The sequence below is a fragment of the Neoarthrinium moseri genome (genome assembly GCF_022829205.1).
Source record: "Neoarthrinium moseri strain CBS 164.80 chromosome Unknown scaffold6_Wmoseri_CBS_16480, whole genome shotgun sequence".
Taxonomy (NCBI): domain Eukaryota; kingdom Fungi; phylum Ascomycota; class Sordariomycetes; order Amphisphaeriales; family Apiosporaceae; genus Neoarthrinium; species Neoarthrinium moseri.
In genome coordinates, this window is record NW_026055120.1 from 151,192 (window position 1) to 177,516 (window position 26,325).

The following is a 26,325-nucleotide window of genomic DNA, read 5'->3' on the forward strand; positions in this document are numbered from 1 at the left end:
CAATGGGGTTCCTAGTCCAGAAATAGGAAGTCCATCATGATGATGAATGCGGTGACCCTACGAGTCCGGGGATGAGTCCAATAACGTCCTTCTAACTCAATAAATAGGAACCTCAGTGGACGTTTCAGGGTGACTAGAAACGCCAAATTTTCCAAGCCCCACAGAAGTCTCAAGGCAGGCAACTTAGTTCAAGACAGTAAACCATACTTTTAAATACATCTAGGGAGCCTTGAGAAGACTGTCCAATTACGGTGTGAATACGACCGATTTGCCCCAAGAGCTGTTCGATGACGCTGCCACGAGTGCCTGCTCCCAATCTTCCAGCGAGAACTTTGCCTTTACCTCGTGACCAGCTGTCTTTCCTACTCTGAGGACGCCAGTCTCTACCATTTTGATCATTTCTCTAAGTTCCTTGCGAGTATACATCCACCGGCCTCTGATCTCGATGCTATTCAGCATAACAAGCCAGTAAGGAATAGATATATCACTTCCGACCCCACCCATGAGGACCGCTCTTCCGCGGCGTCGTAGGGATCTGATGGCGCTACCGACATGTGGTGGGTTCTGTGCCTGCCAGGGTGAGAAATCGATGTAGGCGTCTGCCGGCCCAAATATCTGCATCGCAGCAGTGTCCTTCTCCGCGTCGCCAGTCAGAGCAAGTGTCTCCAGACGAGGGATGCTGGCTTTCAGCTGAGCCAAAACATCTGTGTTGCGCCCTATGGCGATGACCCGAGCACCCCTAGCTGCGGCAACCTCGACTGCGGCGCCACCAAAGTGACCGGTCGCCGGCCCAACGATGACGGTTTCCCCAGCCTTGATGTCGAGCGCAGACACCGCTCCGTAGGCCACCGCAAGCCTACTGAGATACGTGAGTTCATCGATGCTATACCCTTGCTTTTTGATCAGAGCCTCTTCGTCTAGTGGTGTTGCATTCTCGAGCGGGACAACTGCGTGCTTGGTCCAGCAGCCATCTCGCCATGCATCGTTCGCCAGCTTCTTGGACTTTTCTGTACCTCCATCCATCAAGCCCATCAGGATCTCAACACCGGGGTCGTCTCTGGAGGTTATGAAGGACTCGACCAGGACAAGCTGGCCCTTCTTCAGGGTTGTCGCGTCAGGGCCAACTGAGACGATCCGGCCGATGGCTGCACTGCCGAATACGCTGGGAGTTGGGAACTGGAAAGTCGGGACTGGCACGGACAAGGCAAAGCCAGCCTGTGGCCCGATAGGAGCAGAGAGTACCTCAACCACGGCGGCGCCAGGGCCAGCTTGCGGAATTGGCTTGGTCTTGATGCTTAAGTCTAGGGGAGACCTGATGGAATTGACAACGAGAGACTTAGACGTCGCCATCATGAGGAGTTGATTCAATTTTGGCTATACGGAGTAGTCGACGTATAGAGGGGCCAAACAAAGTATCTCCATAACATCAGGAAGAGACTCGTTTTATAGATCGCAGCTCGTGAAAATTGCGTGCCCTCTCTCGGCCGTCTTCTCCGGCGCACGCAGGTAAGCCAATCTTCATTGCTGGCAACTGCAACTATCTTGATGACACTAGTGATGAATCCATGATCCACACGGAGGCAAGACACGCTACCGTGCGAACCCTATGATGCAGTTGTGGGTAAAGCACCCGGCCATTGAGCCGTTGGGCTCGACCTTGGAAGCATCCGTCAAGGCCGAAGTGGGTGGCGGCAGGGCGGGAGCTCGACAGCCCCTTTGGGCAATTGTAACCTCCGAACGGCGCTTCTTATCTCCAGGCTTAGTCACCCTGGTGAGCTCCCGTTCCAGCAGAGAGTTGGGACATCCAAGGGTGGGTTCCCCTTAGGATAGCGAGAATACGGCAGGTCTCCATCAGTTGCAAATGGTCCGACATGACCCGACGCAGACCTGGGCGGTTTGTTTCGTGATCGCCTGTCTGGTGGTTCGAGTGGAAGCTGGGGTAGACCAGGGTGCCGGAATTAAGGCAACTGTGGCCGGCAAATGCCGTTTGCCGGTCCCCCAATCACCAGTCAGCCTCGCTTCGGTAGGTGCGGAGATTGAGGACCGTGGCCCAGCGGGAAGCCGAGAAACCCGACATCGAGACGACTTAATACTCGACGATTGCAGTCTTCGTATCCCCGAGTCTTCGGTGTCAACTTGCCCAAATCATACAGTCCTGACTTCTGACTCGGTGTAGGCGTGCCACGCCTTGCGTCGCGTTTCCAAGCGGCCCGGGTCGGCAGTTCTGACCAGCCTCCGCTGCCATTGCCCAGCACTGACGTTATCGCCGATCGGCGGCCGAGGCGAGCGATGGACGGCCAGCAGTATCACCAGAGCGTGTTCCGCGCCCAACCAAACGATGGGACGCAGCGCAAGATCCAGAAGCGCAACCGGCCCCCTGTTTCCTGTCTGCTTTGCAGAACAAGAAAAGTGAATCCCGATGCAACCCCAACCCCAGCCGTGCTCTGTCGTTTCTAACCACTTTGATAGGTCAAATGCGACCGGCAGCAACCGTGTGAGAGGTGCGTCAAGAGCGGCGAGGCTGCTTTTTGCGAATATGCTCCACGTGCCAGTCGCAAGCCCCGGCCTGAGGGCATGCGTGTGCATCCCGAGGCCCGGCCCCGGCATGATGCGCTCTCGCGTCCCGTGCTCCAGGTCAGGCTCCAGAAGCTGGAGGACATGGTGAACGGGCTGGTGTACAATGTGCAGAAGGAGAGGCCGCCCCTAGACACCCCCTCCAGCTCAGATCAGCGGACAGATGCAGAGAGTCGCTCTGATCTTGGTACACCGCCCAGTAGTATCGGTGGGACCACACCGGCAATCCTCACCTCCCATACGGAATCCAGCTACGTCGGTGGAACGCATTGGGAGTCTATCCTGGAGAGCATCCATGACATCCGTGGTATCCTGGAGACAGAAGCAGAAGACATACCCAGTCCTTCGCCGCCGCCCCATGTTTCTGCTCCGCAGGAGGTTGATCTCATCTTCGGCTACCAACAACCGATCACGATAGAGCAAGCCATTGCCCGTCTCCCGCCAAAGAACAGGACAGATCAGCTGGTCTTGCTCTACTTCAGACACAGGTTTACGGCCGCGCCATATATACATACTTCAAAGTTCCAAAGAGAGTACGACAGTTTTTGGCGAGATCCCTCGTCTGTCAGCTTGCTGTGGTTGAGTATTCTTGCCTCCATTTTATGGGTGGCATCCTCCATATCTATTGCGAAAGGGGAGGACCTAAGCAAGGAATGCGATGAAGCGAATCCGGAGAATTTGTCTAGGCTTGCTTCTGAGTGCTTGGTGTCGGGTGATTACCTCGCTGCTAAGCCATATTCCATCGAAGCATTACTGCTTCAAGGGTTTACGGAACTCCAGAGAACCAAAGACTTCTCTCCCAGCCGCGTATGGGCGAAATTTGGAATGATGGTCCGCCTAGCGCAACGGATGGGCTACCACCGCGATCCTAAATACCTGCCTAACGTCACACCATTTGAAGGCGAATTGCGCCGTCGAGCATGGTTCTTCATTGAGGTCTTCGACGTGCTGTTCTCATTTCAGCTCGGGATGCCACCTGCCATTCGGGAAGACGAGTGTGATACTGAATCTCCAGGAAACCTGTACGATCTCGACTTCGACGAGAACACCATGGTACTGCCTCCTCCACGTCCAGCAACGGAAGCAACCTCAACCCTGTACCTTTGCTACAAGTCAAAGCTGTGCCGAATGCTCCGGCGCGTGATTCGATTTGCTTTGTCCATCCACCCACCATCATATGAAGAAGTTCTCAGGCTACATGACGATATCGAGCGTTATCACGATGCGGTCCCACCGCCGTTGAAGATCCGCCCCATCAAGTCATACAGCTTCGCCGATCAGTCACATGATATCGTGCATCGTTTGATGCTGGAGATGATGTATCTGAAAAGTTTATGCGTTCTCCATCGAAAGTATCTGAGCACCGGCAAAGGTGACCCACGATACGATCTCTCAAGAAAGGCGTCTGTGAGCTCAGCCATCCAGATCCTCGACCTTCATGCGGAATATGAGGCTGAGTGCCGCCCTGGTGGTCGGCTCTATGAAGACAAGTACATGCTCTCCACGTTATCGATGCATGACTTTCTGATTGCCTCGATGATTTTGTGCCTCGACATGACCGAGAATGCCCCGGTTAGGTAAAGAAGTCTCGGCGTGTGTATACAGCAGGCGCTAACAGAATGATAGTCAGGAGGATCGGTCACGAAAGCTGCGAGCTCTGGGATCATCATACAAGATATGGTCCGAGAGGAAAGATACTTCGAAGGATGCGGCTCATGCAGCTAGGGTAGTCGGCGCTATTCTGCGGAAGGTCTCCGCGCAGGAAACTCCGGCCAGAGTTCCAATCCCACCACCGCCTCCTCAACCGGAAGTCAGAGATGGCTCGCTGGCCAGTCTCTTGAACAACGACAACCAATTGCCTCCCATGGTCAGCATGCCAGTAATGGATCAGTCGCAGCTAGCCAGCGCAATGGACTTCTCCTTGGACTTTATGGACCCCGCACCTTTGGACAATGTGCTGAACGACATTGGTCAATATGACTGGGTAAGATACGCCCCCCTAGGTGGCTGCGATGCACCCTTCTAATCAGAGCCTAGAATACCATTGACCAGTATCTTCTCGACATGCCTTGATGACCTTGTAAAGTTGCCTCCAAAGAAAAAGCCGACGGTCATGAACAAGAGTTATGAAAATGTCTCTGAACAGTCCAAAATCCTGTTCTGGAATTGTGGATGCCAACACTTTATGGAAATGCAAAGTTCCAACTAGCCGTTCACGCATTCATTGGCCGAGGCGAGTAATAGATACCAGAGATATATTATCTCACTTATAGCGCAAATACCAGGTGTACTCAACGTTTCTCCTTCATGGGCTGAAAATTATTACCGAAATGCCTCCAGCAAGCTGTGCATAGAATTGTAGAATTGACAGTGTTATCGCCGGTATGGAAATGCTGCTCGTTCCTCCTCAGCGCCATACTCCACATGATCGTATATATTGCTGCTTGCACTTTTGACAGCCTATGGATCCTAGCTTAAAGATTCAGACCACTCCTGGATTTGCCTCTTGCACTAGTGACTTAGTTTGTTCTTCAAAACGGCATAAGAGAGTCTCAAGATCAAGTTTGGACGCTGTCCTACTACTCCTTTGTTCTTTTAGCAATGGACTTGGTCGATTTTTGATGCCCTGTTTTCACCGATCTGTCAGGCCCCCTGTACATGTCGTCGGATAAGCACTGAGCGCGTTGAATTTAAGGGATATAATCTAACTGACATCTACCTAGGAGCCGAATACGCCGTAACAAGACTCAACGCTAAATGATTTATGGGGAAATATTCAATCGAAAGAGCACTCTATCCCCAGGATAGATACGTTGCGCCACCAGGTCAATCTTCTTGCAATGGTTTCCTGTTGTGTTTACCACTCAGCCTGTTTACCTACGCTTTAAATAAAACCATTCTAAGTAGCGTTCCAGGAACTGGCGTTGTGGCCTCCGCCGTTGTAGACTTGGTTCCGCTGCGATTTGTCGCGAGTCGCCATCTGTGGCTCTGCACACTGAAGAGACATCCCCATGCACAACATGCGGATAGTCTTCTCTGCGGCGTTGGTTAAAAGCATTGGACATGACTTGATAGCCTCTTCAAGGGACATTGGCCCTTCTGAAATGCTCAAGAAGGCGTTAAACCCAGCATCATAGAGACATTCGGCGCCTTGGCCGATTGTGCCGGCCAGCGCCACCACGTGAGCCCCTTGGGCCCGCGCGCGCCGAGCAATTTCGACAGTCATCTTGCCTTTGGCTGACTGGTAGTCCAGACTGCCCTCAGCGGTGATGACCACATCCCATTTCGTCTTGAACAGATCCTTCAGCTGGAAGTACTCATCTATAGCATCGCTCCTTGGCCGCAGCTCCCCACCAAGGATCATCAGACCTGCGCCAAGGCCACCGGACGCGCCGCTACCTGGTTTGTTGGCAAGGTCGATATTGAGGAGAGATTTGGCAACTTGCGCCAGCCGATCTAACCCGCTGGCCAGAGATTCAACCTGTTCGGGCGTGGCTCCTTTTTGAGGGCCGTAGACTCGAGCCACTCCATCCGGCCCGCACAGCACATTCTTGATATTACACACAGCTTCGATCTTGACGCTTCCATCTGAACTTGTTAGTATATCGACGCTATGTTATAATGAAACTCTGGAATGAGCTCACCACGAAGTCTTGGGTGCAAATCAATCAACGACATGGAACCCAGAGAGTTGAGGGCACCTCCGCCACCACCTGGCTCTAGTTCATTGCCGTCATTGTCCAACAGACGAGCGCCAAGAGCTTGAAGCATTCCAGCACCTCCGTCTGACGTGCCGGAGTCCCCACAGCCAATGATTATGTGGGTACAGCCAAGGTCCAGTGCTTTCTCTATCAGTTGTCCTACTCCGTACGTGGTGGTGACCGTTGGATTGCGGCAGTCTTTCGGTACAAGCCTCAGTCCAGCCGCGGCCGCCATTTCCAAGACGGCTGTCTTCCTGTCCTGTCCGATCAGGCCAAAGAACGAGTTTGTTGGCGCACGATCGGGCCCCATGACTTCTAGATAGCGCATCTCGCCGCCACGAACAGCCACGAGCGCCTTACAGAAGCCTTCACCTCCATCGTGGAGTGGTGCCTTGTGTAAGAGGGCATTGCTATCTTTGAGGACACGTCGCAGACCTTCGTAAATGTAATTGGATACCTCTTCGGGTCCAAGACACTCTTTGAATCCGGACGGAGCAATGAGCACCTTAAGGTTGGATCGCATCGACTGCCTGCTACTCGTCGCCAGACTCGGAATTTTTGGCGTCGAAGATAGATTGACGATGGTAGAGACTGCCATTGAAAGCGTAGATAGTACGTATTACAAGCAGTGATAAATTGCAAATTAATTTTGTTGGTTATTCTAAGATTAGGGTCTGGAGGCATTGCCTTGGCCTTATATATCCGAGCCATGGAAGCCATCCCCAAAGATATCTATGTACATTGAGTATGGACTTGCGCTTGAGAGTCAAGTAGCAGAAATGAATGAAAATAGAAATTAGAGGAAAATCGAACGACTATTGCAACTAATGCGGACAGGGAGCATTGATACGAACTGCTGCGCAATACAAGCCCCGAGCTTACGTGGGTAGACTAAACATGAATATTCTGAAGCAGTTGGCCCAACGGTCCTAATTTGCCACAGCCACTGTTGGTAAGAGACCACAGTACTTGCTTGAGATGAGCAATTCCTTGGGTCTCGAGGACTTCAAATGGGGTCTTACTGATACAAACTGCCGAGCCGCTAGGGTAATGAGTCCAAGGACAATGGATCTAATTGTACAGTAGTCTCACGGTTGTCCTTGAAGTACCTGATCGATGGTGAAATATACATACCAATAATAACAGCATGAGATACAACCTCTCCAAGACGTTGGGCATACCTGGTGCTGAGCGTATACCCTTGGCTTCCTTGATCCCTTCGCAGACGTCATTCATGTCATGGAGAGGGCGCTTGATCCCATTTGCCGTTCAAAAGTGGCCAGATTTGTTCGAACGAGATTCCCTGTAGCAATGGTCGGGTACAAGATTGAGGATCATCGACTTCAATCAAGACTTTGGAATAAAGAATGTCCGTCTGCCCGAGGCTGAAGGATCAGCATGAATACTTCTCCATGCGGCAAAAAGGCACGAGGGTGAAAACAGGTTTCATTCAGAGGATAGCGGACCCCAAAACGATATGCCCACAGCTCGTCTCGGCACGCATAAGTGCCAACTCTGATACGGGTGCTAAAGGCCTCGGCAGGCCAGGAACCTGTGGGAAACGGTCAAATTTAGCGCGACGATTCGCTATTCGCTTAAGTCGAGGCTGTCATATTCTCGGCAATGGCTTAGATCACAGATGCGCACTAAACCAACACCATTCCGGAGGACGAGACTCGAGCCACGCGTCACTGGCCACGATGCAGCTCCTTGGTATTTCCAACACCGGCATCATGTGTTACTTTCGCTTCGTATTCACAATCAAGCACAATTAAGAATATATCAAACAAGCCCCAAAACCGTTGGACATACATGAAATTTCAGCGATCGGCGTGAGGCTGAGCTGTGAGTAGCGGATTGGCCAGCACGGCCCAGATACGTTACTAGTATCTGCCAAGCTTTCAGGAACCGACTCACGAACTACGATACTTTATTATGACGAACAGAGCCAACCTGCTCAAGTATTCAGTACCATATACCGTTCCTGATCATCATTTCCTTATTGACGAGAACCTGTTTCACATAGCACTAGCCTCTTGAAAATCGCCGCGACCCATGACTTTCTACCGTCCTGAAAGTGAGTGGCAGCTGCCATTACCAGCATTTCTCGAAGAAGACGAATTTGACTTTACGTTGCCGCACTTACAAAACTTGTCCGAGAGCACACCAAGTCTGGGAGTGACACCATCTCTGACATCTCTGGAAAGGCTGACGACGGAAGTTGAAATTGTAAGCACGGCGTCTATCCCAATTGATCACTCTCAGTATTGGGATTAATGATGACAGGTCTGCTGGGATGGCCCCTACGACCCAAATAACCCCATGAATTGGTCATGGCAGAGAAAGTGGACTGCGACGATACTGGTGTCTTGCTTCACCTTTATATCACCCTTCTCTTCGACCATGGTCACGCCGGTTCTAGATGACATCAGTGACGACCTCAATGTCACTGGCAGCCTCAAGAGACAATTAATCATGGCAATCTTTCTGCTCGGCTACGCTCAAGGACCATTCGTACTCGCTCCGCTGTCCGAAATTTTTGGCCGTGTATTGGTCCTGCAATGGGCTAACCTCTTTTACCTGGCGTTCAACACCGCCGCAGGCTTTTGCACCACCAGCACTCAGATGCTGGCATTCCGTTTCCTAAGCGGTGTCGGTGGAAGTGCCCCTCAAGCTGCAAGTTGACTCCCAGTCACAGTCTTCTCCCCGTTGACACCACTCACTGACATGTCACAGCTATGCAATGGTGTTTTGGCCGACATATGGTCAAAGGAGGAGCGAGGAAAGGGCCAGACAATTTACGGGATGCTTACGTTTATGGGACCGACACTTGCGCCTATAGTTGGTGCGTTCATCTCGGTGCACACTTCCTGGCGTTGGGTTTTCTGGTCAACGTCGATCTTCGACGCCTTTGTCCAGATCGCTGCTTTGCTTTTCCTGAAGGAATCGTATGCACCAAGGATTTTGGCCGTCCAAGCAAAGAAGCTTCGGAAGATGACTGGCAATCCAAATATCCGCTCGAAATTTGACAGCCCAGATAAGACGCTTGGTAGGATAATGCGGAAGCGACTAGTACTTCCTCTTATTATGCTCTTCACTCATCCTGCCGTCCAACTCCCATCTCTTTACCGCGCGTTCACTTACGGAATCATGTATCTTATGTAGGTCCCAGCGCCTGTTTGTGTTGGTCACAGCTAATAGTCTAGACTTTCTACCTTCAACCAAGTGTGGGAGGATGTTTATGACATGAAAAGGGAGATTGCCAGCTTGAACTATCTCTCCTTGTGCGTTGGATTCATGATCGGTTTGCAGATCAGCCATCCGTTAATAGATCGGGTAAGCCCACCAAGCTGCCGTACACACCTCGGCAATTATGCAACCGCTGAGCAACTTGTTGACAATACCTAGCTGTATAGCTTCTTCAAAACATACTATGGAAGAGAAGAAGGCCTTCCGGAATGGAGGGTTCCACCCATGGTCATCAGCGGGTTCCTCATCCCCGCTGGGCTCGTGCTATACGGCTGGTCGGCCGAATATCGCCTGCATTGGATCGTACCAAATATCGGCTGCGCCGTCTTAGCGATGGGGCTTATCATTGCTTTTCAAAGTGCGCAAGCTTACGTTGTTGATGCCTATAGTGCTTCGTATGCCGCATCCGCCGCCGCGGTTGCTGCATTCATGCGTACAATGTGCGGTTTCTCATTTCCGTTGTTCGCACCGGCCATGTATGAAGCACTGAATCTGGGGTGGGGAAATACCATGCTGGCATTTATTAGTTTGATTATTGCCATTATCAGTCCCATACTATTGTGGTTCTACGGAGCAAAGATTCGGTCTTGGAGTAGGACTGGACTCAACGGTTTGGAGTAGAACAGGAGGGAGGATAGACAAGTAAAAAATGGTCAAGTGCAAACTCAACACGGCACGCATAAGCTGCAACAAAGCGGTTATGGAGCATCATAGAGGATCGAATTGTTTGGCGTTTTATTGGCGTTTAGAACGTTCAAGATGCGTGGCAGCGCTGGCGCTACGATATAGTGTTCTCTGAGGTCATGGAGACAGAAGTCAGTGCCTACTGCTTATGATCGTTAGATCTTGATTAGACATATTTTTGAATAATGTTATCCTGAACTGTGAGGCCTTGGTCGGTACTGATTGCGGATTTGTTGAGCGAATTTCGATCCCAACCTTTTGGCCCAGACTTAGAAAACAAACTAGGGTTGCCTTACTAGGTTGAGAATCTTCCGGGATGATTCGACACATTTGACCATTCAACCTCTGAGTCTAAAGAAAGATCGGTTAATCAATCGTTGTAAATATCCCAGTCTTCGTAGCGGCGAAAAGTCGCTGAAAGATACCAGGGTGTCCGCTTGAAACAGAAGAAGATCATTCCACTCGCGAAAGACGGCATCGCCACCACAAGTCGTAATGATTATCTATTCTTGACTTCTCAACGTATATGGCATTCCTAGACATTGAATTATACGAGACGAATTGTTCGTCTTTCACAGTGAAAATATGTAACCTTCGACTCGTCGAATCCATTGCCAAACTTGGCAGTCTGCCCCTCCACCCAAAAGTGTGTTGAACCTCGCGGCCGCCATTGAATGGTGCCCACCCGCCGATAGGCATCGTTGTCGTCACCGCCATTTTTAAGGATCACCAATCCTTCAAGGAGAGCAGCATCGTTGCGCATGGCGGCCAGGTCTCCTCGGACGTGGAGCCACATAACATAGTAGTCTGCACTCCCCCCGGCTAGAAGCTTGCGCTCCTCAGCGTCGCAGAGCACCTGAAGTTTGATATCCTCGATATTGTAAGTTTTATAGTGGTCGTTCAGCATAGCCACTGCGTCATCTAGAGCGCTCCCGTTGGATGGCCGACCGCGGACTTCTGCAAACCAACCAGTGACGTATAAACACGGGAGATAGTCAATGTAGTTTGTGCCTGTACCCTGGCCCTTCTTGATTCGTGCTATGTAATCTTCCAAATGAATCTTTCGTTTAGGTTGGCGTTCACTTATCTTGATCGAAGCGATGGCCTTGACAGGGACAAATGTTTCAAAGTCGACTTGAATACTACCAATGCCCTTCCAGTGCACCCAGGTCCACGTCGGAAACTCTTTGCGAATGGTGAAGAATCTGGTCGTTGGTGGTACCGTAGCTTTCCACATCAGCCACGTCATGAAGCTCTTCTCGGCCTGCCCTCTGTCCGGGAACTTGTGCAAGCCATGGAAAGGGTCAAGCTTTCCTGCAACGACCGGCTTCTCGTTGGTGATTCTGCGGTCTTCGAACGGCACGCCGTAGAAGTGGTACAGGGGTCGGTCCCTTGCGCGGAATCGTTCTAGGATGCCAATGAACGCATTAAGTGCGTCGACGTCGAACGACAACCGTCTTTGCAAGTACTCGCCAATGCGGCCGAGGACCTCTCGGTTGTTTTGTCCAACGCCCGCAGATGGGAGGACGCGTAGACCATCGGCCTTTTCATAAAACTTGCCCATATCGTTCAGACTGAACGTTGCAGGAGGAAGATTCACAGACTCACAGCAGTGCATGCCCATGCACTGGAAGTAGACCTGCGACCTTGTGAATATCAGTCGTCTTCGGGAAAGCAGGCCTTCCTGATATGTCCATCCACGGGTGGACCATGGCGATGACAGAATTTCTCTTGCGACATCAGGCACAGCGATGAGTCGTTGACCACCAATTATTACAGCTGTCTGCAGAGATCGGGGGAGAGTCGAGACTCCCGGAAACCCTTGTTCGGGGCTGTCACCCACAGCATCCACAAAGGTGACTGCAGCACCCTGGTATATCTGATCCATCTTCTGGATCAAAGTATGTTTCTCCGCCGGATTAGTCTGGTCAACGCAATACCGGTCCACCCAGAGAAAGGGAATCGCGAGCGCTTTGGCAGCGAGTACGGCATCTTCAATTACCTTGGGGGCGATGGCTGGGAGTTCGTCGTAGCGTGGAGTAGCCACTTGCGACGAGTTTGGGCCCCAGAGATAACTGAGTGCGGCAAAATGACAATCTCGAGAGGCGGCTATAATTTTGCGCGTGCTGCAGTCGATCACGCGAAGGCCGGGTATCATATCCACCTCAATGTTGTTGCGACAGGCCTCATGGTGTATCTCGCAGAACTCGATCCATCCCTTGATATGCTGGAAGTCAACCGAGTTTTGGTCCAGCTGTCGCCCGCTGAGAACCTGTCGTTGCTCTGCAGATGGCAGGCATGGCATGATCCACGTTGCGGAGGCTGGTATGCCATTTCGAGCCTTCAATTCCTCCTTGCTTTGCGTGAGCATCCAAGCAACTGTACCCGTTTTCGGCCCCTTTCTCGGGGGCTTCCCAGACCATATCATGCGCTCTGCATACTGAGGTGACAGTTGCAGGTTACTGCCTTCGGAGCGGTGACCCCGAAAAGCAGCAGCAAAGAAACGACACAGCTTGCATGCATGGTCTAACTCATCGAAGCTGCCAATTTTGACGAGGCCAGCTTTACGTGATATCAAAGCACGGGCAGACTCCTGACCAAAGTCTAGCTTCGCACATCGGTCGCATACGGACTCTTCCGATATCTCTCTGCTGTCTGACGAAAAGATCGGCTGGAGGGGATCGTCAATTCTCAGCCGCTTGCGCGGGGACTCTGCAAAGTCAGCTTCTGCGCGACTTGTGCAGTGCAAAGCCTCCATGTTCAGGTTTTAATGCCCGCTGCTTCCAGCTTTCAAATGTCATTGTTAAGTTGGACGGGAGAAAGGCGGGCAACCTTTGAAGATGTGCTCCAGCGAAGTTCTGAGAAGACTGTGTGTGAGGTGCCCAAGTTTCTTGGCAAGACCCCAGCCCACGCGGTTTCAGCCTCAGCTGCACTCTTGGTGTCCTTGGCAGGCAGACTGGTGCACAAGGTATGGGGCAGGGAATACGTAGTCAAAGATACACATAACTTGCGAAGATTGAAGCCAAAGGGTATATAGAAGGAGAACGGTATTGTAAAGGTATTTGAACAGCGCAGTATTGCATTGACATTTCACATTTCGTAGCCTACATATGCAATGTAACCCTGCTATACGGACTCATTCCGGAAATGTCTTCCGGACTCCATGTTAACAGCACAGGGCCGTGACAACACTCTCAAAAGAAGGTCATATCGCAAGGTTGTGAGTCAAGGCAGTCGTGCGTGCGCACAATTCTTCGTAGCTCTACCGAGACTCTGTTTCCACCTCCCACTTGAACCTAAATTCCTGGGGTAACCCAGCCCTCTCACGCATATATAAAAGTGTGGCCGTAAGCTATGATTTTCACTCCTATTCTTCCCAGAAATAAGCCCACTTGAAGGGCGACAGTGCCAACAGCCGCAGGGGAAATATCGAAGCTGAACGTCAAGTTTGCGCACCATCAGCCAGCAGTGCTCTTACTTCTCGATCCCTCGAATGAAGAGCATTCGGATGCCCAACACAAATCCAGTACCAGTGATGTAGCGCGAGGGTACTCCGCCAGAAAGACATCTGCTGTAAGTTCACTACATTCACACTGCTCGATTTTATCGCGGCCTTGGCCGTCTCTTCACGACATTGGGGCTCGCTCAGAGGAACGTGTATCTGTGCTAACCCTTAGTCCACAGTGACGGGCAACGGTCCATTCTAAGCTACTTCCAGTCTGAGGCATTCCGCCGAGCTGGGAAACGTCGGACTGGACTGCATCGGACAACTCTTGTTCGAGGTGCTGGTGTAGCCGTGTGCTGTGTGACCCCCACCAGGAACCACCGCCCGGCTACGAGGGACGAAGCCATGGCTGGCCGAGTATACAACAAGCTCGGCCGCCTCGGCAGGCTTGAGCGAAGCTCGCTTGTCGTGGCTGCAACATGATTCCAAGGGCATTTCATCCCCCCAGGATGACCACACTTGGGGTTGGCGAAAGCCAACCAAGTTGATTGATTGCCAATAAATGTCGTAACAAGGTGTTTAAGAGGCTCGCGGGGAAACTCGCGGGCCTCTTCTGTCTCGTCCCAATAAACCCAACACCGGCGATGCGGGCTATGAGGGCAACTCTAGCTTGGTAGCCGACAAGCGCTCGCCGAAGTAAGTCCTGGCACCCAGGCCGAGCGCTTGTCGGCGGTAGCATCTGTCTGAACGGGGCTCCCGCGCGATTCGATGCAGCAAGGGGGAGCGGTGAGGGTAGGCTTCGTCAAACCTCGCGGCTCGCATCCTTGCTGGACAGGCTGATTGTTACATGTAACGGTAGCTGAGCGATCGCTGCGGATTCATCGCCGTCTCCTGGCGAGGTGTTGGTGCAGCTGTCCCTCGTGGCAGCTGTCATCGTGGGAATATTTACGAGGGACCGCATCATGCCCAATATACAGCGTGGGGGTGGATGTACTCGACTGATGCACTGCGGAGAACGATGATGATGACCGTATGAACTACCACCGAGTGTCGTCGCCTCCATTACATCCCCATCGGAGATGCGGAGCGTCGGCGTACACAGCGATCCCTTTCCTTCAGGGCGCGCAACGGCTGGTGCGAGCACTCCGAATGGAGGCTTCCCGGTTGATCGGTGGTCGAGGTACTGAGTTCTTTCCTGGGAAGAGTCAAGGGAACTCTGGGCCGAATGTACTTGCATTTGATCCAACTCGTGGTTGCGTTGACATGAAGGCTGGCTCTATCCCCCCGATACATTCGTCGGCTCATCTCGAGAAAACATACTAATCATGTCACTGCAGGTTAGTCTATCATGACACAATCCATGCTCCGTGGCAGGGCTGATTTGTTGGGAGATGCTATGTCGATGGCGTAGTCACACTTCCTATACGAGAGATGACGAAAGTTTGGCAGCATAGGTCAGTGACCTCCAACACCCATTGAGCTACACTGGAATGTTAGTAGAGTATATATACGCTTCACTCGAAGCGAGCCTGGGAGTTAATTCGGGAGCAAACGGGATTGGAGCTTGTCTTATAAGCTAGCGATAAATGTAGTGGGGTATATTGTCTCTTCTATTCATTCATTATTTCACTCCAGGCATCTTTGGAAATGCCCTGCGACGATGTGGTGCGACGCCCCAATGGGGGCTGCAACGACCTTAACGGCTGTAGCCACCGAGAGCTGCCAGCCCGCAGAGCACTCTTGTGCAACTCCGCCCAGGGTCAGGTAGTTGATGATGTGCAAGGTACCGTCTTGCCAAAACCGAAGTCCGACAGGCACCCTGGGACAAGATGCTACTCGAGTGCCCACAGCCTTCAGAGCACGCCTGAGAGGCGGGTGCCAAGATGTGCCTCAAGGGGCTTCGTGGCTAACCTGTTGCTTTCGCGAACGGTATTGGCACGGAGGCTACGCCTACGATAAGCGGCGTTGTTGGAGCAGACTGCTAGGATGATCGGGACTCCCGTGAATGGAGAACGCCCAAAAGCCTGTGTTGGAGTGATCTGGAGGTATCCCTTTCGCATGCACGGGTTATCATGCTGTGAGATAATGGCATTTACTCATGAGTGCGCCGCCTCGGCTTCGAGCATGCTTCATGCAGGAGAATACTCTTGCTGTATACGGGCCAGGTCAGAAGACTCGGCTTCCGAATCTCCAGTGGGACTCGGCGCGGAAAGCAAGGTCTTCACATCATCCTGCGCCAGCCCGTCGCCCTTGGCAGCCTCGAGGAGCGCCACGGCTCGCCGCCTGGCAGGGAGACTCATGGAGCTCAGGGCCTGGATTGTGTACTTGTCCGGCCGGAAGCCGGCCTGCTCCATGTATTGCATGGCCTGCACCGCGCCGCGCGCTTTACCCTTGCGCGCGAACGCAGTAATGAGAGCGTTCCAGGTGGCCATGTTTGGCTTCACGCCGCCGTCCCGCATCATCATCTTGACCATGGACGCCGCGGTCGCAGGTTGGCCATGGTTGCTGAACCCGTTCACCAGGATTGTCCAGGTGTAAGCCGATGGGTAAGGGTGCGAGCTTTTGCCGTACTTCTGCTCCTCCTCGGCGGCCAACTGGATCATGTTTCGGACAACTCGCACTGCCAGTTGCAGGTTCCCTTGGAACTGTAGGATGCCGCGGAGGAAAATGTCATACACCAGCGTGCCATGGTTCTCAACTAGAGCAACGGCCAAGGGATCTCTTGCCAAGAATAGGTCATTGAAATATTGGAAGTACCGCATCATGCGTTTTGAGCCGCTAGGGCCGTTATAAAATCTCGGGGCGCCACAGACGGCGGCAGAGATCATGGTAGTAAGGGTGATGGTGTCAGGGTCCATCAGCTGTGACGGCTCATTTGCTGGCAGTGCCATTGCCAAGTCAGTGGTGTGTGTAGCGTGGGCAGGAATGGGGCCTGGCCAACCCAAATATTCGTCGAGAGGGAAGTAACACAGCTTCTGTAGTGGCTCCATGCGGAAGAACTTGGCGTAGACTTGCAACATGATCCTGAAGGCGTTGTTGGCCTTTCGCTGTCTTCGCCTGCGCTCGGGCTGTTTCTCATTTTCCTCAAAGATGATGTGAAGAAAATTGTTGGCAATGGCAGCATTCCAGGTATTGCGGGTGTGTACCGCTGATAAGACACGGTGTACAGAGCCGTGGTCTCCCTGCAGTTTCGCAGCGTGCAGCAAGGTCGAGTATACTCGTTCATCGGGCTCGATGTCGTACTCGAGCAGTAGATCATAGACGGTCCAAGCAGTATCGATGTATCCACGGACGCAAAAATTCCGCATCAGTGCTGTAACGTTCAATAGATTCGGGCGCAACCCGTGCTCCAAAAGCATTCTGAACAACTCATCCGGCGCGGCCTGTCCCTGAGGTGGCTCCTCGCCGTCGGCAAGATGTAGCAATGAAGTACAAACACTCGATGCGGCTACGGAATTGATGTCAAAGCCTCGTCTGCTTGTCAAGGAGCATAGTATTCGAGCCGCCTCGGCCTTGTGCTCTTTGGATTTGGCGAACGCACTGGCAAAGTGCAACTGTGTATGATCGTTTATGACAATACCCTTGGCCTTCAGTGTGTTGAACATGTCGAATGCTCGAGCGACAGGCACCGTCGAGACAAGTGTGCCAATGACATCTTGACCCAGCCGGAGTTTTCCTGCCGGAGTGGCATCCCGCAGAAAGAAGATCAAATCAATCATCGAGTCTTGACCGGCAGCCGCGAGGGTCTCTTCGTGCAGGACAAGGATGCGAAGTAAATCCTCGACGACGTAGTTCGGTGACCAAGAAGGGTCGTAAGTAGCCCTTACGAACGAGGGCAGCAGCTCAGGGTTGGATTCCAGCATGGAGAGCAGAATCCTGGACCAATGCCGCTGCCTTTCGTCCTTGTCCAGATGCATCCAAGATGCCTTCAAAGCCGAAACAGAGGGAGCCTCAGCATCGGGGACGACAGCCCGACCAGCCGCTTGTCCACGTTGAGTCGGCCTGGTCCCGGTGGCGGAAAACTGTCTGAGGAACTTGGAATAGCCGACTTTCCACACCTCGAACTCATCTAGGAGCTCCGCCGCTTCCCAGCGGCGGCGGCGCCAGAACAACCTCTTCAACTGCGCGGCGGCTTCTTGCGCAGCGCGCTTCGGAAGCCCATACGCCTGGGCGATTGCGGGCCACAGCAGTTCGATGTCCCCTTTCGTATTCAAAATCATGGTCTTCAGTCGGGTCAGGGGGCCCCCTCCAAGGCTTTCCCCAACATGATGCCGGTCTTCGAGGTATCGGCGGATCCGTATCGTCGCTGCGGTATCAAGGCGCTCGGTGTCAGGGTCTCGCGGAGGGCGGGCCTGGCTCTGCTGTGACGAGTTGACCGAGCCTGGTGGCCTGGGCCATTCCGAAGGGGGGTTCTGGGTCTGGAGGGCCTGGGCATGAGAGGCGGCGCGGAGGAACAGCGTAGGGTGGGATGTGGCCTGGCGAAGGCGGGCCAGGCAAGGTCGACATATGAAGGGGGCACGCATCCCGTCCGAATGGGCGAGACGGTAGGTGCCAGGCGGGATGTGCGATGGGAAGGGATAGGGACGGAGTATTTATATAGTACAAGGCATGGCGCTGCGTGCAGAAAGTAGGGAGGAAACAAGACTCCCGCCCAGGTGTTTGTACAGTACAGAGATTGTTATAATAATACACGGGAGTCGTCGGCGATGGGATAGGTGAGTCCAAGGGCAGACAGACGGTCGTGAGCTAGCAAAGAGCCGCACGCTACGGCAAGGTCAGTGGCTCTGTCGCATCCGTATGCGCTGCACATGGGGAACGACGGCACCAGGGAAATTTCGTGACGGACGGAACGAAGCCGCGCTAGAGAAAAGTCTTATCGGCTTATCGCGGGGCGCCCTGCGCGTACTGTGATGGGGAGTCCTGGGCAGTTGGTTCAGTTAGCTCCATCCATGGATCCGTACTTTTAGTGCCTCTCTGGGCCGTGGTCTGCGCGATTGCTGCAGGGGAGCTGCGAACTTCCCAACGTCGGTGGTGAGAGCGAGAATACCGGCGCTTTGCCCTGTCACTCGCCTCATCGTGTTCGCTCTGCACCTCAACAGCACGCCGTCTTCTTACTCGGAAATCCTGTCCGCGACGACGTCTTCGATCAATTCCACACCAGCCACTCGGCAATCCGTTGCGTTCCCGTCCGCGATACACACAATCAGCATGTCTTCGACGAATGCCACGCTCGGCGCTGCGGTCGACGACCGCAAGGCGCGGCTGGCGAAGCTCAAGAACCTCAAGCGCAAGCAGCCCGCAGATGAAGTGGCAGCTCCCGAGTCGACGCGGTCGCCATCACCGCCCGCGCCCGCGCCCGCCACCGCGGAGCAGGACATGGCGAAACTGCACCTGTCCGGGCGCAACTACGACGTGGAGGCCAAAGGGCCGAAGCTCGGCTTCGAGAACGCCCCGACGCTGAACATGGAGGGCCCGACGCTGGAGGAGAAGGCGGCCCAGGTCGAGGCCGAGGCGCGGCAAAAGGCCCTGGAGGAGGCGGCCGAGGCCGACAAGGGCATCGACCTGTTCAAGCTGCAGCCCAAGAAGCCCAACTGGGACCTCAAGAGAGACCTGGACCAGAAGCTGGACGTGCTGAACGTCAGGACGGACAACGCCATAGCCAAGCTGGTGAGGGAGCGCATAGCCAGCGCGAAGAAGACGGAGAAGGAGAAGCAGAAGGCCGTCCTGGGCGCTGGCGGCGACGGCGACGGCGACAGGGAGGCGGTCGGCCTGGACGGCGTGGCGCTGGTAGAGGCCATGCGGGTGCGGGAGCGCGAGGACGAGGAGGAGGAAAAGAGGGAGAGGGAGGATGAAGCCCTGGCATAGGAACAGGAGTAGGAATAGGAATAGGCCACTTCGACATGGGCGGGCAACTCGAGCATGAGGGTTTCTGGGCATTTGCATGGTTTTGGCGTTCTGGACAGGAAAGACGGGCTGGCTGCCTCTGCTTCTTTATCAAACTATATCTCCTGTGTGCCATGTAGTGGGAGCTGGCGGACTGCGTAGGAATTGATACCCCCTTCCACAGCCTGTATATATTCGGATCTGATGGTACGGCACCATATACCTACACCGAATGGTCTCTCCCCCGTCTGTACAGATCTGTACCTTGCTTGGACGCTATGGTGGCTAGACATCGCGTCAATGGCCCCCAACATGCCCCGTATCGAATCGGAAAGCTTCCGCCGCTGTAGACTTGACAGATCTAAGTAGCATATCGCCCATGGCATGCCCAGCAACGACACGGATATAGTACCTATATTTCGTGCTGCCTCTCTCCGGTCGCCGACAACACCAGGGTGGCCTGTGCTTGTCTGAGAGTGTCCAGCGACCCCACTCAAATGTCTATCCCCCCAGTTTCTTCCATTCTAATTCTAGTCGGTGGCGGGCTGGGACAGGCTACGACTGCCTCTTTCTATCCAACAAACGAACGAATGACCACCACCACTCCAGGTTAGGTACACCATCACCTGTCAACTGCCACCTGGTTGCCTGGCTTCCCCCGAAACCAGACACACACACACACACACCCACACCCACACCACACCACCCTACACCCAGGAGGGCACTAACGGCGGCACCTGCCGGCAGTGGGAAAACGACAAGAGCAGGGAAGGGGAATAAGACTGAGAGGAAGCAGTAAGAGAAGAGAAAGGGTGTAAAAAAAAAAAAAAAAAAAAAAAAGTGAGGCACCCGCACCCGTCCATCCCCCCCGGTCGCCCACAGCCAGGCGCTAGATCTTTTTCTCTTCTAGCGCTCGCCCTAGCCCAGCACTTCGACCGAGACAGCACAAGGGCGGAACCGGCTGGCGTGGGCGCTCTGGCTCGGGAAGAAATCCATGTTGGAGTGACTACTGTATCTAACAAGTTGAAGCTTGAATACACGACGACAGGCGATTGATTGATTGATTGACCTCAAATCCTGTCTCCCCCCGACATCGTCAACTTCAACAGCCACCCGCCTCGAACGGAGCCCGGCAAGGTACGTCACGTCAGCGCCCGCCCCCCCAGGTTCCCTTTCCTCTCCAGACCCTACATTGCCCTGCTGCTGTTTCCTTTTGCCTGGTGTCACTGCATCAAACCGTCGGCCCCCTCAAAGCTGAGCCCTTGGCCTGATCTGCCCGCCTGCACCGTCACGGGATAGGGGACCGACCCTTCTGCTGCCCTCGCCGCCTGTCGCCTTGTTCGCCTGTCACTCGACCCGCTGAGCATGAGCATATGCTTGGCCTGCTGCACCTGTTCTCTGCCCTGACCTGGCTGCACATCACCTCACCTCACCTCACCTCACCTCGCCTCGCCTCGCCTCGCTTGATCAATTCATCTCCGTATCCTGCTCCAACGGCCTCCTGCCCCCAACCTCACATCCACCTCCCGACGAGCTCCATCCCGACATCACCCCTCAGGTTCGCTGGACTCACTTGCACCTCTATAGCCATCGCAACCGGCAACAGTCAGCCGCACTCGGCCTGTGGCACTGGCATCATAGTAGCCTGCGCGCGCATCTCACGCACCACGGCAACGTCCAGCGCCCTCGGAACCCGAACCGACACCGTCGTTCGAAGGGGCTTTCCGTACCACCTCGCCGCCGTCCCGTCGTGCTGACTTCAGCCCCGTCTATCCCCCCACGCGACATAGACAAGCCGCTGCGCCCGCTCGGTATACAGCGTCTGACATATTGGGGGCCTTGAATATCTCCAAAAAAGCCGGCAGCCGTCCAACCTGCCCACACGCACGCAACGACTGCTACGACCTCGACGACAGAACGACCAAACAAGATATCCCTTACGACCAACCATGATCCACCGTACTCTGTACCTCCACAACGCTGCGATGGTCGATTTTCTTTCCTGAGTTGTCTTCTCTTCTCTCTCTCGTCGTTGCAATATCCCTTTTCGGATTTCTCTACCAAACGGGTCGGACGCAGTCATTATAAAACAAAAATCAGCTGGGCGCTAGACACCTGCGCGCAGCCTGTCTTCTACCTGTCCCTACCGATATTGGGCCGTTCTATCTCGTTACGTGATTTGCACATCGCGACATTTCCCAGTCCGGAGTGTACATGATGGCCTCGGCGCCCACATCAGTACCAATACCCTCCGGCCCTGCCAAAATGTCCTTCGCCAAGGTTGGTTTGCCCCATGACTGCACGCCCGATACGTACTCTTCTTGGCCGTGGTCCGCTAACACGCTGCCTAGGTTGCTGCCTCAGGCGCAAAGGAGAGCATGGCTCCTCGAGTTGCCGTTCCTGCCATGGAACACCGCCGCATTCCGTCTGTCAGTGCTGCTGCTACTGCTACCAAGAACGTCACATCCGCTCCCGCTCCCGTTGCCGCTGCCAAGCCAGTCAGCCCATCGGCGACCGTCAAGGCGCCCGTCCAGCCTGCTCCCCTCCCAGATAAGAGAGACATCAGTCGACCTGGCGAGTCGGCGAGCTCCAAAATTGTTCAGAACCTGAAGGATCTCAGCTTGTCTTCCAATGCAGCTGGTCCATCCGCGACTACGCCGAGCTTGGTGGTAAATGGTTCTTCGGCGTCGGTAGGCGACGCGGCGAGCAAAAATGAGATTGGAAATGCCGTATCAGACGACGTCTCGCAGAGGGCCGATTCCAGTTCGGAGATTGGCACTAAGGCCCCAAGCCTCGATGGGAAGAGCATCACCTCTGGCACCACGTTCGCTCTCGACGAGAAGGAATCGCTTCGCCCGGACGATAGCGCCAGTGTCAAGGCTGCGGCCGACGACGAAGAGACTTTTTCTATTCGAGGCTCGCAGATGGTCAACTCGCGCATGGGCTCCGAGGTTGCTCGCATCCACCGTCTTCGCATTGGCGATATGCCGGAACGGCGCATTATCCAGCTGCTCCCTGAGTCGCAGGACCTTGGGTCCGCAACGCCTCAGAGCGTAGATTCCGGTGTGCCGGTTTCCACCGAGACGTCCCAAGCCCTAGCGACTGTGGCAAGCACTCCAGATGCCTTCAGCACCATGTACTCGCAGAACCCCGACGACAAGCTGCTCGAGGCAATGAATTCGCCCAAAGATCGCTTATTCCTCTTACGGCTTGAGCAGGATGTTATCAACTTTGTCCAGTCCTCCAAGTGAGTTCCGTAGTTCCAGTTCTGTTATCGACTGCGCATGTCTAACCCCCATCGTCTAGGGAGCCATTCATGGATTTACCCCCCAGCAACTCGTTCTGCAGGATGTTGACCCACAAGCTCGCCGACTACTACCACATGACACACTCGTTCGAAGCCGTCCAAGGAGCTGTTCGCATTTATAGAACTCCCTTCTGCAGAGTCCCGCCGTCCCTGGCTAGCATAATGAGCAGCAGTGTGCCCGAGACCAACTCTACCGCTGCAGCTCCAGTCCTCCTGCCAAGGAAGATCATGCGTCGCGGCGAAGATGGAGGCTCTGGCCAGGCTAGTACTAGCCCCTCGAAAGCCACATCCGAGGTCGGCAGTGATGGCAAGGAGAAGGGTGCCAAAGAGAGGTACACTCTCCAGAAACATCCCTGTATGACGAGCCCTACTGACCCCACTGCAGGCTGACCCGCGAGCAACGAGAGGAGGCCTATAACAAAACTAGAGAACAGATTTTCGGGAAATCCGAGAAGACTGGAGAGTCGACGCCTGGTATGACAGAAATCCTCCTCCCCAGAGTCATTTGCTAACTGTCATCTAGACAACGAAGATGCAAACGCCACGTCGCGGGCCAGCTCTGTGTCAGGCAAGGACAAGTCGAACCTCGGTAAAAGGGGGAAGACGGGAAAGCAACGCCGTGACGACTCGGAAAGTTTCGACTCTCGGTCGCAATACACCCCTTGGTATCATCCGCAGCCGACTGGTTGGGCCCCCCAGTATGTCCCTGTCGGGAACAACCAGTTCAATGGCCAGATGCAGCAACCGTACATGCAGAATGTACAGCCGCACCAGCAACACCAGCCGTACCCGCAGCCGGCGCAGGGTTATGGGCAGCTTCCGCCCCAAGGCCAGATGAACGGATATCCTCAGTATAATCCTATGCAATCTGTGAGTTGAACGGTCTGTATGGTCGGCCCCCTCGCTAATAGGCTTCAAGTACCCACCTCAACCGCCGCAGCCACAACCGATGCCGCCGCAACCTATGCAATCGCGGTATCCCTCAACAGGTGGCCCGTTGCCAGGCTATGGATCCCCAATGCAGAACACTCCCCCTCAACAGGCTTGGTCGCAGCCGGCCTACTCCCAGACGCCGCCTCCCGTTCCTGCTCCGTTCCCGCAACAGGCACAGCAACCCGCGCGGCCGCCTCAGCCACAGGCGCAGCCAGGCATTCCATATGCCTTCGGCCAGCTTCCAGCGAATGCCAATCCGAATGATCCCAAGAGCCAGCACCCGATTCCTGGTAGCTATAATCGCCACGCTTTCAACCCAAAGACTCAGTCATTCGTACCCGGCAACGGCACGAACCCAGGTCAGCCTCAGCCACCAATGGCGCAATTCAACATGGGAGGATCGCACGGCGGGCAGATCGGATCTCCGCACCAGCCTTACCCCGGATACGCTGCCAACGGCCCGCCCCAGCCCTTCATGGCGCCGCAGGTTGGCTATGGCATGAGTCGCCAGAGCTCCAACAACTCGCTTCCGGCCTATCATCCCCAAGGTACTCCGCCCCAGCACCTGCCTCATCAACATCCAGGGTCGCACCTGGCCCAGATGTCCCCTATGGGAAATCAGATGCCTCACCACATGAACCATACCATGGCGGCCAAGGGTCCCCAGTCAATGGACAGCAACCATACCCATCCGCAGTTCTCGTCGCTGCCCAACTATGGCAACCCCGCTACCTTACCTCAGAAGCCTCCTACTGGCATCTAAGAGGCGATTTAATATATTGACATTACCTGCCTGCCTGCATGAAAGCATCTAGATGGTGTTTTGGTAATCGTTCGCATTGGGAACTTGAGCATGGTGCCTACCCATCAGGACAGCATGGCAAAGGAAAGAGACACATGAATCGGCGTACGTAAAGGGAAATTCCACTTTTCAGGCATTCCGGAGGCGTGAGGGCGTTCAGGGGCAAGTTTCCAAGGATTTTATGATATCGAGGCTCTGCATTGCATGGCGTGTTCAAGCTTGGGCCAAACGACCCTGGAACCTGCATAGTAGCCACGAGCGCTGGGACAAGACCAGCATGCATTTGCTGGGTTGCTTTGAGCAGGCGCCTAGGGCACTAAATAGACCATTTATCGTTTCAATTGCTTGCCTGACCGCCCACCTATCGTGCTACGATAAATAATCCCACAATGTTGCAAGTCTGCTTTCGCCCTACCAACTACCAGTTCTGTCTCCGTAGCTCATGTCGGCCGTATTCTTGTAAACGTGCGTCAAAATGCTCTATACGATGTCGCTTGGCGCGCCAGTGCGAAGCCAGCCTTCTTATACCAGATTAAGGTTTAATCCCTGGGGTGTGCCAAGCGTTAGCTTCACCGCTACAAGTTGGGGGCATACAAGAACGCGGCCGCTCCCGCTTGGCCGCCTGCTGCTGCTGCTGTGTTGATTATCGGCTCCAAAACGTGGCACGCGCTGATCCCTGCCGCAAAAATACGATGCTTTCTATCTGTGCAGTTGCATCCTTTATCATGTACTCTGTATCCCACAGCGTATCAGGATGGCAAGTAAGCGAGTGCCGGCCAAGTCAGCATAGTGTGAGATCACGGGGAAACTAACTTAGGGGTCCCTTGTATGGTTGGTATAGCATGGTAGGTAAAGCGTAGTAAGCAGAGTAGGTTGCCGAGGCACAGGGGGGGGGCCTTGCCCCACACGGTTGCAGCTCCTCAAGGTGGCATGGATGGATCGATGATGTGCGTTCGTACGGAATTATATAGTATTGAATAATATTATCTGTTTCTGCACCTGCCAGCTCAGATACTCCGCGTGTCTCATCCGTCATTGGCCGACTATATGAAATATTACCTGAGTCTCTCACGGGACCACACAGGCTGAGATCACAGGGTAATCATCAATCAACTCTTCACCAGTCTCAAAGTCCACAAGATTTACCCTTGAGTCCGTTACTCTCTCCTGAGGCGAAAATAAGAGCTAAAGAATCCGAGATCATAGAGAATGGTTTATGTGAGATAGCCCACAATGTCACATAGGAGATTTCTCAAGTAATACGGGATGCAAGTATATGATCGTCAATTGCTAGGGTTCTCCGCCAGAGTACCCCCGCCGTCTCTTTCCTTCTCTCTTAGCTGCCCCTTTATATAGCAACCGGCTACGAAAAGCCCCTGCATGCATTGGTGACCAGGAAGATGAGCTTGACCCGGTTGAACCCCTTCAGCCGAGATGCTACGTCATGGTGAGGTGAAGGGCACTGCGGTACGATCCCAAGCAGGCCAATGAGAGGTTTCGGGCATGATCTTGGCCATGTTCCCGAAAGAGTATAAAGAACACAGACAGCACCACGGTGACACCTGGCGGCCGCTGGCTTGCAGAACAAGCCACGATCATGGTTGGACGATTCCTGCTCGTGATGGCTGCTGCCAAGTGCTAGGGGCACAGGAAAGGCCTAGCGGCTTTCTAGAAGAATACAGAAAACCAATGAGGAAACACAGAGGCATGTACTTCTGGTTTAGCGCCAGAATGAAACCCTGGCCGA

The 26,325-nt window shown here is 53.9% G+C and overlaps 6 protein-coding genes across 6 annotated transcripts; 3 read left to right on the top strand and 3 right to left on the bottom strand.

The window, feature by feature from the left end:
* Positions 1-1,609: 1,609 nt before the first annotated feature.
* On the top strand, positions 1,610-4,600 carry JN550_002613 (uncharacterized protein; the record flags this gene model as incomplete). The annotated part of the gene is made up of 5 exons (XM_049313928.1): positions 1,610-1,771; positions 1,826-2,027; positions 2,177-2,409; positions 2,470-4,151; positions 4,201-4,600. 5 exons carry the CDS (start codon positions 1,610-1,612, stop codon positions 4,598-4,600), a joined length of 2,679 nt encoding a protein of 892 aa, XP_049175138.1.
* Positions 4,601-5,473: 873 nt separating this feature from the next.
* JN550_002614 (uncharacterized protein) lies at positions 5,474-6,873 on the bottom strand (the record flags this gene model as incomplete). Its single annotated transcript, XM_049313929.1, has 2 exons — positions 5,474-6,162; positions 6,219-6,873. The coding sequence occupies 2 exons, from the start codon at positions 6,871-6,873 to the stop codon at positions 5,474-5,476; spliced, it is 1,344 nt and encodes a 447-aa protein (XP_049175139.1).
* Positions 6,874-8,330: 1,457 nt separating this feature from the next.
* Positions 8,331-10,145, top strand: JN550_002615 (uncharacterized protein; the record flags this gene model as incomplete). Its single annotated transcript, XM_049313930.1, has 5 exons — positions 8,331-8,504; positions 8,562-8,927; positions 9,012-9,436; positions 9,482-9,611; positions 9,684-10,145. The coding sequence occupies 5 exons, from the start codon at positions 8,331-8,333 to the stop codon at positions 10,143-10,145; spliced, it is 1,557 nt and encodes a 518-aa protein (XP_049175140.1).
* A 610-nt stretch (positions 10,146-10,755) lies between these two features.
* Positions 10,756-12,966, bottom strand: JN550_002616 (uncharacterized protein; the record flags this gene model as incomplete). The annotated part of the gene is made up of 1 exon (XM_049313931.1): positions 10,756-12,966. The coding sequence occupies one exon, from the start codon at positions 12,964-12,966 to the stop codon at positions 10,756-10,758; it is 2,211 nt and encodes a 736-aa protein (XP_049175141.1).
* Positions 12,967-15,782: 2,816 nt separating this feature from the next.
* On the bottom strand, positions 15,783-18,176 carry JN550_002617 (uncharacterized protein; the record flags this gene model as incomplete). The annotated part of the gene is made up of 1 exon (XM_049313932.1): positions 15,783-18,176. One exon carries the CDS (start codon positions 18,174-18,176, stop codon positions 15,783-15,785), a length of 2,394 nt encoding a protein of 797 aa, XP_049175142.1.
* A 3,625-nt stretch (positions 18,177-21,801) lies between these two features.
* JN550_002618 (uncharacterized protein) lies at positions 21,802-24,539 on the top strand (the record flags this gene model as incomplete). The annotated part of the gene is made up of 6 exons (XM_049313934.1): positions 21,802-21,816; positions 21,888-22,783; positions 22,843-23,175; positions 23,229-23,317; positions 23,367-23,713; positions 23,763-24,539. 6 exons carry the CDS (start codon positions 21,802-21,804, stop codon positions 24,537-24,539), a joined length of 2,457 nt encoding a protein of 818 aa, XP_049175143.1.
* Positions 24,540-26,325: the final 1,786 nt, after the last annotated feature.